The sequence below is a fragment of the Panthera pardus genome, unplaced genomic scaffold, assembly GCF_024362965.1.
Source record: "Panthera pardus isolate Hobbes unplaced genomic scaffold, ASM2436296v1 HiC_scaffold_11, whole genome shotgun sequence".
NCBI lineage: Eukaryota > Metazoa > Chordata > Mammalia > Carnivora > Felidae > Panthera > Panthera pardus.
In genome coordinates this window covers 76,239,232-76,251,852 of record NW_026526666.1, presented here as the reverse complement: position 1 = coordinate 76,251,852, position 12,621 = coordinate 76,239,232, and the positions used below count along the sequence as shown (strand labels likewise).

The following is a 12,621-nucleotide window of genomic DNA, read 5'->3' as shown; positions in this document are numbered from 1 at the left end:
GCTGATTTCCCACAGTATGCTGAGATATCTGGTTAAATGACAGAATTTCAGAAGTGGATGCCAAATTGGTCACCAAATCTAGCTCCTTTCTTTTGCAGATGGAGACACCGGGGTGGGAAAGAGGGTTATTTGCCTGAGATCACAGAATTAATAAATGGCAAAAAATGGACCTTGAATCAAATCCTTGATTCCCTACTCAAGTCTCGCATTTCTATTTCCTCCAGCCCCTATTTGGCTTTATAATAATTAGAACAGCCAAATATTAATTCTAACAGAAGGAATTAGGCTAAGAAGTAAAGAAGACGAGGTAGGTAAAGGGTTCAAACTCAGGCTACCAGTGTTTCTGACCATTAGGCCATACTCCTCATGTGATCAGGAATTTGGTGAGATGCATAGGTGTTTGCCAAAGCTGTTTGAGGCCAGATATCTGGATTAAAAACAATCCATCCTAATGGATTCTGAAGGAAGTGCTTATCTGTTCCCCTGGAATTAAGTATCTTCAAGCTGCCAGAACTGTGTAGGATAGTGTTTTCACCCAAATTTACTTCCCCTCTAGGCCTCCTGGCAGTGGAAGCATATTTAAAACACTTGACCTCCATCCTTTTCAGATTCTGGACTGTAATCATTTGTTGTTGTTTTTACCAAGTAATTCTGATTTCTCTCAGCCTGTGCAACAAAGGTCACCTAGTAGTGGAATCTATACAAAGTGCATTTCCATTTAACAAACACCCATATGCAAGGCCATGTAGAGAATGTAAGGGTGCCAGAAAAAATTAACAGTTCTGGGATACAGGTGCTAAACACGTGATACAAATTTGGTGTCTGCTGGGTAGCGCTACACGAGTCCCTGGGGTTTTCAACGATGCAGTAACAACAGCTGGCCATTATTGACTGTGATAGGCCTGTGCTAAGTGCTCCGTGTACAAGCCAGCTACTGTGACCCCCATTCACAGATGAGAAACAGCCTGAGAGGTTCAGTAACCTGCCCAAGGTCACAGCGTTACCAGGCGGCTGGGAAAGCCCTTGTTTGACACTATCTCTCAAGAAATCTTCCCCCCCCTCAGTTCCCTTCCAGGGCCGGAGTTCCAGGATTCCACTCACATCCCCACCCCCACTTCCCAGCTCCTTGTCCTCTGCCCATCCAGGCACTTTACCGGGCCCTCGGTGGGAGCACAGCCTTCCTTCTGCCTCCCCTTAAGACTGTATATTCATCAGACTGTCGCCGCTGTTGTGGGGGGCCCTTGGAGGCAGGGAACCGTCAGCTTCATCTCTGGCTCAGGGCAGAGCACAGAGCAGCCCACAGTGGTTGCCGCTGAACTGAATTTCAGGGAGACGCCATTTGGAATGACTGAAACCTGATGTTTAGGTTTATGGGAATTTGAGGCCTGTTGTTTAAAGAACACAGCTATCTCTGCTCACCCTTAATTGAGATCAGTGATTCCTGTTATAAGAATCCGCCCAGCCCTGGGCTGCTTACAGTCTAGCTGGAAGCCCAGTGTTGCACAATACACTACCTGAGGACTCCAGGCTAGATCTGAGGACCCGGAGGATGTGGTGTGAACTCAAAGGGGAGTGCAGAGGGCTGGCCAGAGAAGGACAGTGAGGAGGACAGGAGATTCAGAGACCCTGAACTAGCCTGACACAGGGATACCCCCTTGACCCTGCCCCTGCCCCAGTATGCACTCACCAAGCCCTGGGGATGCAGCCTGCTAAACAGCTTCTCCTCTGCCCTCTACCCCGTCACCGGAAAGGATCATGGTCATTGCCCACCCCATTACTGTACTTGCCTCCATCTGTGGGCCCTGACTCTAATCTTCATCCCTGCAATCCATGTTCCCCTCTGCAGCGGACTCTGCCTTGGGCACTTTCAGTGGTGAAGCTGCCGCATCCTTATGGGGCTTATAAGCAGTGCGGAAATTTACCCGTTGGAAAAAAAGGCAGACTAGGCATGGGCTTAAAGCACCAACAAATGATTGGTTCGATTTAGAATGTGAGAGAAAAGTCTTGATTTTTTTAAAAGTTTGAAGTGATGATGGGAATCTTTAAAGTTCGGTGGACTTCTTGTTTCTTTTGAAGTTTCGTATTGAATCCACACTGGGGCCACCATAACCATCTGTTGTCCGGAGTCCTCATCTAGTCTCCCTGCAAGGTCCTTTGGGTCCGTATCTTGCCAGCCACTCAAGCCTCACCCTCACCCTGGCCATTTGTTTCCCAGGCTTTCCAGGCTCCACTGAACAGCTCACCTGCAGGGGAAGTCCCTTAACTTCCATGTGCCTCAGTTTCCTCATCTGTTAAAAGAGGGGGTTGAAACGGCATCTACTCTATATGTGCAAGCATTCAAGAAGTGACGCAGACCTTGCCTGGCACATGGTAAGTGCTAAGTGGTACCTGCATTATGCTCCCTGGAGTCCTGTGGCCTCGACACCAGCTGTTTCCTCTGCCTGGAAACTGCTCTCCAGCTCTCCCTCTGCCCTATCCTGTCATCCCAGGCCGATTCCTTCCAGCCTTCCGAGCTCAGTCTAGGTGTCACTTCCTCCCAGCTCACCGCCTTAGCCATAGATGAATCAATGTAGTGAGAGGGCGCCCAGGAGGAGCCGAGTGTGCAGAAGGGGGCTGAGTCAATAACGAGTTTCCGTGTAGAGTCTTCTTTCTCTTGCAAGCCTCTGAAAGCCGAGACAATTAAGACGCGTAAAGGGCGGCTCCCGGGCGCTCTGGAAGGGCCCCAGAGCTCCCTGGCGCAGTTGGAGGCGGATGCGCGGCTCCCTCCTGCGGGAGGCGGGATCAGCACTGAGGGGTCCCCAGGGCACACAGCGAGAGCTGGCGGTGACAGTGCGGTCGCCGGAACATGGGGGAATGGGGGGTCTCGCCTGGGGCGCTAGCCAGGAGCACGCGGGAACCAGGTGGGTGGCACGCACGCTGGGAGCAGAGACTGAGCAGGTGTCGCGAAAGAAGCCTCCAATAGTGCGTGCAAAGGGACAGCGGGCAAGGAGCCGGGTGGCCAGCGAGGAACTGCGATGGAGGCTGATGGCAAAGGAACGCGTCTCACTCTCCGGGCACAACTGGCACCTCGGGGCCTCTCTACCTCTAGACCCTACTGAGGCTTTTCTTCGTGTCTCGTGGAGCGACATTCCGCGCACTAAGGCGGGACTGCGGGGTCACTCCAATGGTGGGACGCAGGCCCCGGATCCCGCCCGGTCGAGAGTGCTGGAGGACACGCCCTGCGGGAGCGCAGGGCCCTCGTTTCTCCCGACTGCCCCGCTACCCTCGTGTCCCCAGGCCGAGGCCCCCCGCCCGCCCGACGGTGCCGGCTGGGAGGGGAACCCAGCACGACCCCGACGACCCGGCAGCTGGACAGGGGACCCCTCGCCGGACCCGCCCACCACCGAAGAGCGGACAGCATGTTGGCGTCACCACCACCTGCTGCACCACCCGCGCCCCACCGCCCCTTCCCCCTGGCTTCGGTCCGGCGGCCTTGGCCCCGCCCCGAGCCCCCATTGGTCGGGAGCGGAGGGGGCGGGGCCCGACGGCGGCACGCGGGGCCCACGGGCGGCGGAGGCGGGCGCGCGGCGCAGACCGCAGCTCCAGCTGGAGAGGCGCCGTCGGATTTGCGTCGTCCCGAGCGCAGACCGGAGCTCGCCCGCCGCCCCTGCAGCTGAGCGGGCCTCGGCAGCAGCCGACCGACGGCTCGGCCACCACAGACAGATTGGCCGCCAGCCCCCAGCTCCCGAAGGAGCCCCTGCCGCGTCCACGCCGCCCGAGCCCAGCAGGTGCTGGGAAACCGCAGGCAAGCGCGCCCCGTGCGGCCGACCCCGAGCCCCGCCCGCCGTTCGCCGTCCGCCGTCCGCCGTCGGGGCGGCCGCGGCCCCGGTCCCCGCCCGGCCGCGGAGCGGATGCGCGCCCTCTGAGCGCCTGCCCGGCCCGGCCATGGCCGCGCGCCCCGGGCCGCTGTGGCTCGTGGGCCTGGCGCTGTGCGCGCTGAGCGGCGGCGGCCCCGGCCCGCGCGCCCCGGCCGGCTGTCCGGCCCGCCGCCTGGGCCCGCGCGAGCGCCGCGACATGCAGCGCGAGATCCTGGCGGTGCTCGGGCTGCCCGGGCGGCCCCGGCCCCGCGCGCCGTCCGCCGCCTCCCGGCTGCCCGCGTCGGCGCCGCTCTTCATGCTGGACCTGTACCACGCCATGGCCCGCGACGACGACGAGGACGGCGGCCCCCCCGAGCGGCGCCCGGGCCGCGCCGACCTGGTCATGAGCTTCGTCAACATGGGTGAGTGAGGCCGTCGGGGTGGGCGTCCGGGGCCCCGGTGACCGTACGACCAGACCACCGGGTGGACGCGCGGTGCGGACGGGTCCAGGGGACCGCCTTGGCCGGTGCGCGCCCCTTTGATCGCGGCCACGCCCCCACAGAGGGCTGGGAATGCGGAGCTCAGGGCGGCCGAGTCCAAGGGCTGTGGGCCCCGCTCACTCCGACAGATGCGGATGTGAGTCCCAACGATGTGCGCGTTCGTCCCGCCCCTGGAAACACCCAAGGGTAGGAATCATCTCATGTCGGGTGGACCGGGCAGTGCCAGGAAGACAGTGTGGTCCTGGGGAGACGGATGAGTAAACAGGCCGGGATGCTGCCACAGTGATAAGGGCAGTACTGGAGAAAGGGACAAAGTTCAGCGTGGAAAGCCCCGGTGACATCATCAGAGTGCCCAGAGCTGAGATGAGAGCCCAAGATGTCATGAGTCCACAGCAGCCCGTTCCCTGGTCAGAGCCCCAGCCCCTGTAGGTGAGGGTGTGGCTGTCAGGGCAGGGGGTGGGGAAGGAGTGGACTCTGAGCTCAGTGGGGCCGTCGGCGGTCTTGTCACCCTGAGCGCAGCACCTGGGACGTGGCTTGGCATGCTGTGAAGGTCCAGGCTGTGGAAGGACATGGTGGGCAGCTCGGACACCCCTCCTTCTCCCACACAAAGCCCAGCCCTTCCTCTCTGCAGAAACTCTGTACAAGTCGTGGAGCCATTTATGGTTAGTTTTCAAAGATGTCTTTCCTATTATTAAATGCTCTTTAATCTGCAGTCCTGACTATCTGTCCCCTATCCGCTTTGCCTCCTGTCTGTGGGGTCAGGGCTGGAGCAGACACCAGACTGGATCTGGGGGCGCAGGGACTACAGCTCAGGCTTAGATGGGAGAAGACCTTTGCCAAGGCCAACAGCCTCCCTTCACCCACAGCGTCACTCTTGACCTTCCCGACAGCCCTGTTACCAGACATGATCTTCATCCCCATCTCCCCGATGAGGACTTTGAGGCTCAGAGAGACAATGTTATGCCCAAGATAGCACAGCCTCTCTGTGGCCCAGTCAGGACAGGAGGTAGCCCTACATCCACCTCCTCAAGGAGCTGATATTTCTTTCTCCTGTCAGGAGGGCAGGCTTTCAGGGTGTAGAGAGCTTCCAGAGGGGTTTAGGCAGAGAAACCCAGGGGATGGAGCAGCGGCAGGTCTTGTGGGGTCTTTAGCCATTTGCTTCCTACACTGGGGCAGACCGAGGGGACAGCCAAGGAGGCCTCTGTCCCCCCCCAGCCCCGAGCTGGTGGGTGCCTGAGGTGAGGGAACAGCAGGAAGCGGCTGTTAACCTCTGCTGAGAGCCCGGTGCCAGGCACAGGAATTGGGCCAGTGAATGCCACCTTCCTGGTTAGAGGGCAGGGTGGGGGACGCGGGATAATGGAGACCATGTGTAAAACTGAGGCCTGTCCTCAGAACAAGCTGACCTGGGGCTCAGAACCAAGAGGGGCTGTAGATACAGTTATCCTGAGAATGGACCCCATCCATTAGTGAGTCACTGCCCGGCCAATGTCCTGCTTCCCCAGCATCCCATGGTCAAGACGCACACGGCCTTGGTGGGAGCTGCTGTTGTGAATCAAGCATCACCCTTAGTTCAGACACATCTGATTCCTCTTGTGCCTCTGCTGTGTAGTCTTAGGCACGTCCCTTGTCCTCTTGTAGCCACAGATCCTCCTTGTAAAGTGGGGCTCCTAGAGATCAACGCATCGTCAGGGTTGTTGTGTGTTCAGCTGATAGATGGGAGGAACAGAAAATCATGCCTCTGGTCGGTGAGCCTGGGCCTGGTTGCTCCCGACTCCGGTCCCTCCCAGCTGCTGGCCAGCCTTGGTTGGATGTGTGGGAATGTCCCACACTTCTTTTTTTAACGTTTACTTATTTGTTTTGAGAGAGAGAGAGAGAGAGAGAGAGAGAGGGAGAAGGGGGAGGGGCAGAGAGAGAGGGAGACAGAATCTCAAGCAGGTTCTGAGCTGTCGGCACAGAGCCTGATGCGGGGCTCGGACTCACGAACCATGAGATCATGACCTGAACCAAAATCAAGAGTTGATGCTTAACTGACTGAGCCACCCCAAGCCCTTTTCATGGGCTCAGAGAGGTGAAATGGCCAGTCCAGGGCCACACAGCGCATCCATGACATCATCCAGGGGCTGTGGATTCCAGATGCCAGCTTCTTCCCACGCCATCTCTGTGTGTTTCACGAAGATCGAAGGCCTCTGACGCTGTGGGATTAACAAGTAGATCTTTGTTCAGTGGAAGCCCGGTCTGTGGGCGGGTCCAGCCAGCTGTCAGAGGGCCTCCTTTATTCTGATGTGCTAATTGCACTAGTACAACTCCTTCAATTTGAGTAGTTTTAACTGGTAATTACCTGGGCTGTGGGGGCGGGGGGATTAGACACCTACCAGGATTCTTTCCTTGTTTGGAGGCCCAGGCCCCAGGCCCCTGAACCACCACTGAGACTAATAGCAGAGTCGCTATGGTGTCAGCACCCACGCCCAGGCTCCCACACCTGTTGCCTCCAGCTCCACCTTCTGTTGGCCTCATCCGGGTCCTGAGAAGCCAGACCTGCTGCCTGCTGGGCCCCTGACCGTCCATGGCAGCCTGTGGGACCCAGAGACCTCTAGCCTCCCACAGGCCTCTGTGCCCAGGCAGGTGCTGTAGGAAGCCCATGTCATGGCTGACAGTGTCTCTTTAGGGAGGCCAGGACTATGGTCAGAGCTGGGGCCCCTGCCTGGCCTGTCAGTGAGTCTCCACCTGTATGCTCTTGGCTGCCCTTGGTCAGGACACGGTAATGGGGGCCGATACCTGTCCTGGGTGTCCCCTGTGCTCACGGAGAGGAGAGGACTGAGCTGGGAGGCAACACCCAGGTTCTTATACCGCCTGGGCTCGCCACTGAATCCTTCCTGTCCCAGGTCACCTCCCTTCCCTCTCTGGGCCTCTTTTCTCATCCAGTCCACAGCGATGGTGTCAGAAAACACAGGGCCTCCCGGCCCTGACCCCGTGGTTCCGTGTTGAAGGCACCTCCTCATGGCACCACCCCGTCCCCTGGGCTGGAGCGTGGGTCTGACTGGCTGCTCCCTGGGCGCCTCGGGCTGGCCCAGCCTGTGGGGAGGGAGGAATGAGGCCAGAAAGACCAACTCCGCACGTTGGTCCTGGTCCTTCTCGACCTCGAGCCGCTGGGCCAGCAGATGCCGTGTTCCAGGTTGAGAAACTGAGGCACAAACAGCCCTAAAGGCAGAGGTCTAGCCAGAAATGCATCAAGCCATCTTCACTTTTGTCGAGACCCTTCTCTGAGCAGACTAATTTATTCCCATGCCTCAGGCAGCCGAGGACAGGGGGTGTTGACCTGAGGCGCTGGATTTGGGAGAGGCAGGGCTGAGTGGGAATGAGGGACCTGGCCCACGTCCTGCTCAGCCCTGTGACCTTGAAGGTACTTCCTTTGGTTCTTTACTAGGGAACTCTTTCATTTTTCACGAATTCACTCAACAGATAGTCATGTGGTACCTGCTCTGTGCCAGACATAGTTCTTTCTAGTTCCTGGGATAGGACAGTGAGCGAAACAAAGTCCCTCCCCTTGCGGAGCTGGCCTCCTAGTGGGGAGCAAGGAATACTTAAGCCACAAAGATGGTTGTCTAGACCACTGGTCTAGACAGTGACTCCCCCCCCCAGGGGGGCTCTGGAGCCCAGGAGCGATGGACAGTGGGAGGGCAGACAGGACCCGGGTGGGGGCTCTGACCTGGGACGCAGACAACATTTGCATCTTGATGCCACCACTGAGTCTCAGTGTGATCTGGGCTCTCCAGGCCACCTGTTAGAGCCTCAGTTTCGTCCTCTGTAAAATGGAGACACTCGTGTAAAATAGCCCACCCTGCAGGCTGTTCAGGGAGTGTGTAAGATGGCACCTGGTGAGGACCCTGTGCTCAGAACCTCTGAGTCTGTCTCTTCATTTGCATCACACTTAAGGTCACATCTTTGTTTTGAAAAGAGGAGAGTGAGGCTCAGAGAAGTTAGGTGGTTTTCCCAAGGCCACCCAGCAGGTCAGCTTCCTGTCTCCTCTGCTCTTCTCCTACATAGACACTGCCTCTCTGCCCAGACCTGGGCCTGGCCCACCATTAGGTGCAGTAAGTGTTGCCGAATTGGACTGTCTTTGAATGTATGTTATAAACTGAGAATCCTGTTTTTAAAGTGGTTTTATTGTTTGGGGATTACAAAATAAGATATGCTCATGATACCCTTCATACCACATTGAAACTTGTAACATGGGTGCCCCTGGGCATCCTTTTCCCACCAGCCCAGTGCCTCCAGGCAGTCACTTTTTGATTTCTATCACAATGCATTCATGTCACCTCTCTTTGGTCCGCTTATACTCGAAGCCCTACTATATATACTTTTAAGTCTAGTCTTTCACTTAATATAATTTTTTTGAGATTCATCCCTGTTATCTTCCTATCTTTAGTTCTTTAAGTTTTTTTTTTTTTTTTTTTTTAAAGTAATCTCTACATCCAGGGTGGGGCTCGAACTCATGATCCCAAGATCAAATCAAGAGTTGGATCCTCTGCTAGTGAGCCAGCTGGGCACCCCTGTAGCGCTTGTTTATAATTGAATTGTATTGCATTCTGCAAGTATACCACATTTGTCCATTTTTATTAGTGGATATTGAGTTGTTTCTAGTTTGGGGTTATGAATAAAGGTGCCCAGAACGTGCTCACGTGGATGTATTGAGCCTATATTTTAATCCTGGCTGTCCCACCTGGGAGCTGTGAGATGCTAGACAGGTTCCTGTTAAAGTCTCTGAACCTCCTTTCTTCACCTTTAAGAGCAGGTGAATGAGGCCTATTCCCAGCACTGTGAGGGGAGGCTAGCAGACACTGGCAACAGCAGGAACTTAACAGAGAACTCTGTTACATTTCACCTGTGCCTTTGCTCCTTTCATACCCTGTGCATAGAACATCCCTGCCTCCACCTCTTAAAGGGGCAGGCAGGAGTTTCCCACCTCCACTCCTTTTCAAGAGACAGGCTCCTTCTCTGATGAAAGTCCCACCCCCCCATCGTGTGTATTTCTCTTAGGATTTGAGTCACTTTCTGCCAGTCTCATTCAGGGCCATGTCTCGCCCCTATTTTACCTCCTGGGAAACCATGAACGACCTGAGAACAGGGACAGATCTGAGTCTTTGGGGCACCCCCACCCCGTGCACCCCATCCCCTGCATGGCAGGCACTCAGGGCAGACTGGCAAGGTTGAGGGAGGACGATCACAGCTGGAGGCAGGGAGCTGAGAGCAGGGGCAGGAGCCTGGGCCTGGTCGGTGCAGCAGAGCAGGGCCGCCCTCACTGTCTTTGTGGAGGCTGACAGCGGGTTTGGCATCTCCCTGGGCGCTTCCTGGGACCTCCAGTGCCCCCAGGGCCTTGCCTAGAAGAAGGTGGCTTCAGCAGGCATTCTCAGGGGGGCCCCCATTGACAGGAGAACCTCTTTGACAGGTGACCACCCCCCATCCCAGTATCACCACTTGGAGGGAAGCTAGGGCCACTCATTGTACCTCAGCGGCAGGTCTGAAAGTCCACACGAAGGGCCCTCACCTGACGTGCGACCCCTGGCAAGTCTTTGGCCCTCTGGGCCTCAGTTTCCCCATGTCTGCAGGGTTGCCCTGGAGGCCTTCCAAGCTCTGACCAAAGAATGTGCCCACCCCTGCCCACTGATGGGGGCTCCTCCAGGGGTGAGGCCCAGGGCAGGGAGGTACACCCAATCCATCTCCTTACAGAAATCCATTCCCTACGGGAGAGAGGGATGTGTCACTGTGACCACATCTTTCCGGAAAAGTCCCACAGTTCAGTTCTTCCCCCGGGTTTGCACTGGGGAATCGTATCCTTGCTCAATCTCCTCGGATCTATTTTTGGCCTTGACAGACTTGATGTGGGGGAGTGTGCGGGTGTTCCCTTTTAATTTGGGGTCTGAAGCCGTCGGAGGCCTGGACCAGCAATCATGAGTGCAGAACCATTTATGGAAACAGCTCTTGAAAAAAGTCAGTAATGAAAACTGACTAAAAATACCTTAGAAATGGAGCTTTGGCCTCCTCTGGGAAGCACCGAGATTTCTGGGTGGGAGGAAGAAGCCCTTCAGCTGCAGACTTGGTAGGTGGTCCATTCTGCAGCCCCTTGGTTGGCCTGCACCGGCCATGGAGACCTGGGTCTTGTTTTAGGTCTGAAGGGGCAGGGGCCCTCGCCCTTGTCACAAGCAGGACCAGCCAGACAGGACCCACACATCTGCCTCTGGGACCCTGGGGAGCCTGCCCTCCCCCTTAGCAGCCTGGCCATGCAAAGGGGGGCCAGTCCCAAGGCAAAGTGACAATGTGAGTGACTTCTGATGGAGACACACTGTGACACAGAGGCCACTCCAGACCGGCAGCATGGCCAACCCAAGGGGCAGCGGCTGCTGGATGCTGAGCCGCTGTCCTGGAGACCTTGGGAAGAACCAGCAGACACATCCCCTCTCTGGGCCCCCAGAACACAAGGAGCTCAGTGGAAGTTCACTGAGAGCCTCCCGTTTCCACCCCACATTGTGCAGTCCTGCCCTCAATTGTGCACCATCCAAAAGGGCACGTGGAGCAGAGATGGGGACCCCTGGGACTGGGGAAAGGGAGAGGCCGGCAGGCTGATCTGTGTGGGGTCGGAGCAGGACGAGAGGAGAGTGGCCTTTGGACCAGGCGGGATGGGGGCAACTCAGGAGAGAGCGCTTTGGGGAGGGTGTCCAGGGAGGGTGTTTGCAGCCGGAAGGCCGAGGAGGCCATGAGGTTGGGCCAGGTCAGCTCAGGGGGTCCTGGAACCAGAGCTTGGGCTCCTCCCAGGGGCCCTGTGGGGCTGGGGAAGGGTTTGAGGGCAGAAAGGTCAGATTTCTTTTTTTAATAGCTACTCTGAGCTGAAGGATAAAGATGTCTTTTGGAGTCTTACTATTTGGTCAGAAACAAGACAGATTTAGATCATCCGGATACCTCTAAATTTTGTCTAAGTCACAAAAATACCCAAAGTTTTTGTTGGTGTTGGGCTGGTGGACTCAGGGTGAGGCATCTGGAGATCTAGTCCATGAGTGGTGAGTGCAGAGCCTCAGACTTAGAATGTATTTGGCGACCGTGGTGGTCAAGGACATCTCCTGCACACAGTGGGTCTTTCCCACAAATGTGGAGAGCAGGGGTCATTTTATCAGAGGCTGTAGGAGAAGACCACAGATCCAGGAGTCCTGTGATTGTTTATTTTCCTGGAGCCACAGTAATGGAGTTAAGAAAGTAAAGTCTTTGCTTTCCCACGTAGAGCTTTGCAGAAAATAAGGTACCTGTGGAAACAGGGCTGGCCTTGTCCATCCCCAGTGGTGGGCCCATGCCTGCCAAACCTCGATGGAGGTGCCTCGATGGAGCTGGCTGTCAAGAGCCTCTCTTGGCTGCTGGCTTCCAATCCACCTCACAGGGCCGTGGACTATCATAGCATCAAGAACTGGTGAGTTTTATCAAATTCTTCCCAGGTCACAGAGCCTCTTTGAATCCCTGGACAACACCTTAATCAACGAATCCATTAGTATCATTGGTAATAATACATATTGACACCATGTTGTCCAATTGATCTGCACAGAAATGGATATCACTTCTGTAGTATTCTTCTCCAAAATCCATAACTTCAGTCTAACGGTAAAGCATCAGGGGCACATGGGTGACTCAGTTGGTTAAGCATCCAACTTCAGCTCAGGCCATGACCTCACAGTTCGTGAATTCAAGCCCTGCATTGGGCTCTCTGCTGCCAGCACAGAGCCCGCTTTGGATCCTGTGTCCCCCTTTCTCTGCAGCTCCCCTGCTCTTGCGTGCTCTGTCTATATCTCTCTCAACAATAAAGATTTTTTTTAAAAGGAAAGAAAATGTCAGATAAACCAAAAGAGCTAGCCAGCACTCTTTAAAAGTGTCAATGTCATGAAAGAAAAGCAGAGTCTTAGCAATTGTTACAAATCAGAGGAGACCCAGGAGACCTAACAATTGAGTGCGATGTGGGACCCTGGGTTGAAGTCAGGTACACTTAAACGATGAATAGTGGAAAACCTGGCAAAAGTCTAGAAAAGACTATAGTTAATAGCACTGCGTGATATCGGTTTTGTGGTTTTGGTAATTATGCTACGGTCTGATTACGTACAATGTTATCATTAGCGGAAGTCGAGTAAAGCGTGTAGGGAAAGTCTCTGTACTATTCCTGCCAAGACTTTTCTCTAAATCTAAATCATCTAAAATTATTTCAAAATAAAGTTAAAGGCATCAAGTGACTCACACGCCCCTCCCTGCGTTTT

At 55.6% G+C, this 12,621-nt stretch overlaps 1 protein-coding gene across 2 annotated transcripts in view; it reads left to right on the top strand.

Moving 5' to 3' along the window:
- Window positions 1-3,555: 3,555 nt before the first annotated feature.
- BMP8A (bone morphogenetic protein 8a) overlaps window positions 3,556-12,621 on the top strand; it is a 30,862-nt gene continuing 21,796 nt past the window's right edge. The window contains exon 1 of one of the 2 annotated variants that reach the window (XM_053897124.1): window positions 3,556-4,258. In XM_053897124.1, coding sequence (XP_053753099.1) covers window positions 3,925-4,258 — 334 coding nt within the window. In that variant the 5' untranslated portion in view covers window positions 3,556-3,924. The remainder of the gene's footprint in view (window positions 4,259-12,621) is intronic. The other variant, XM_019430116.2, reaches the window with a different exon arrangement.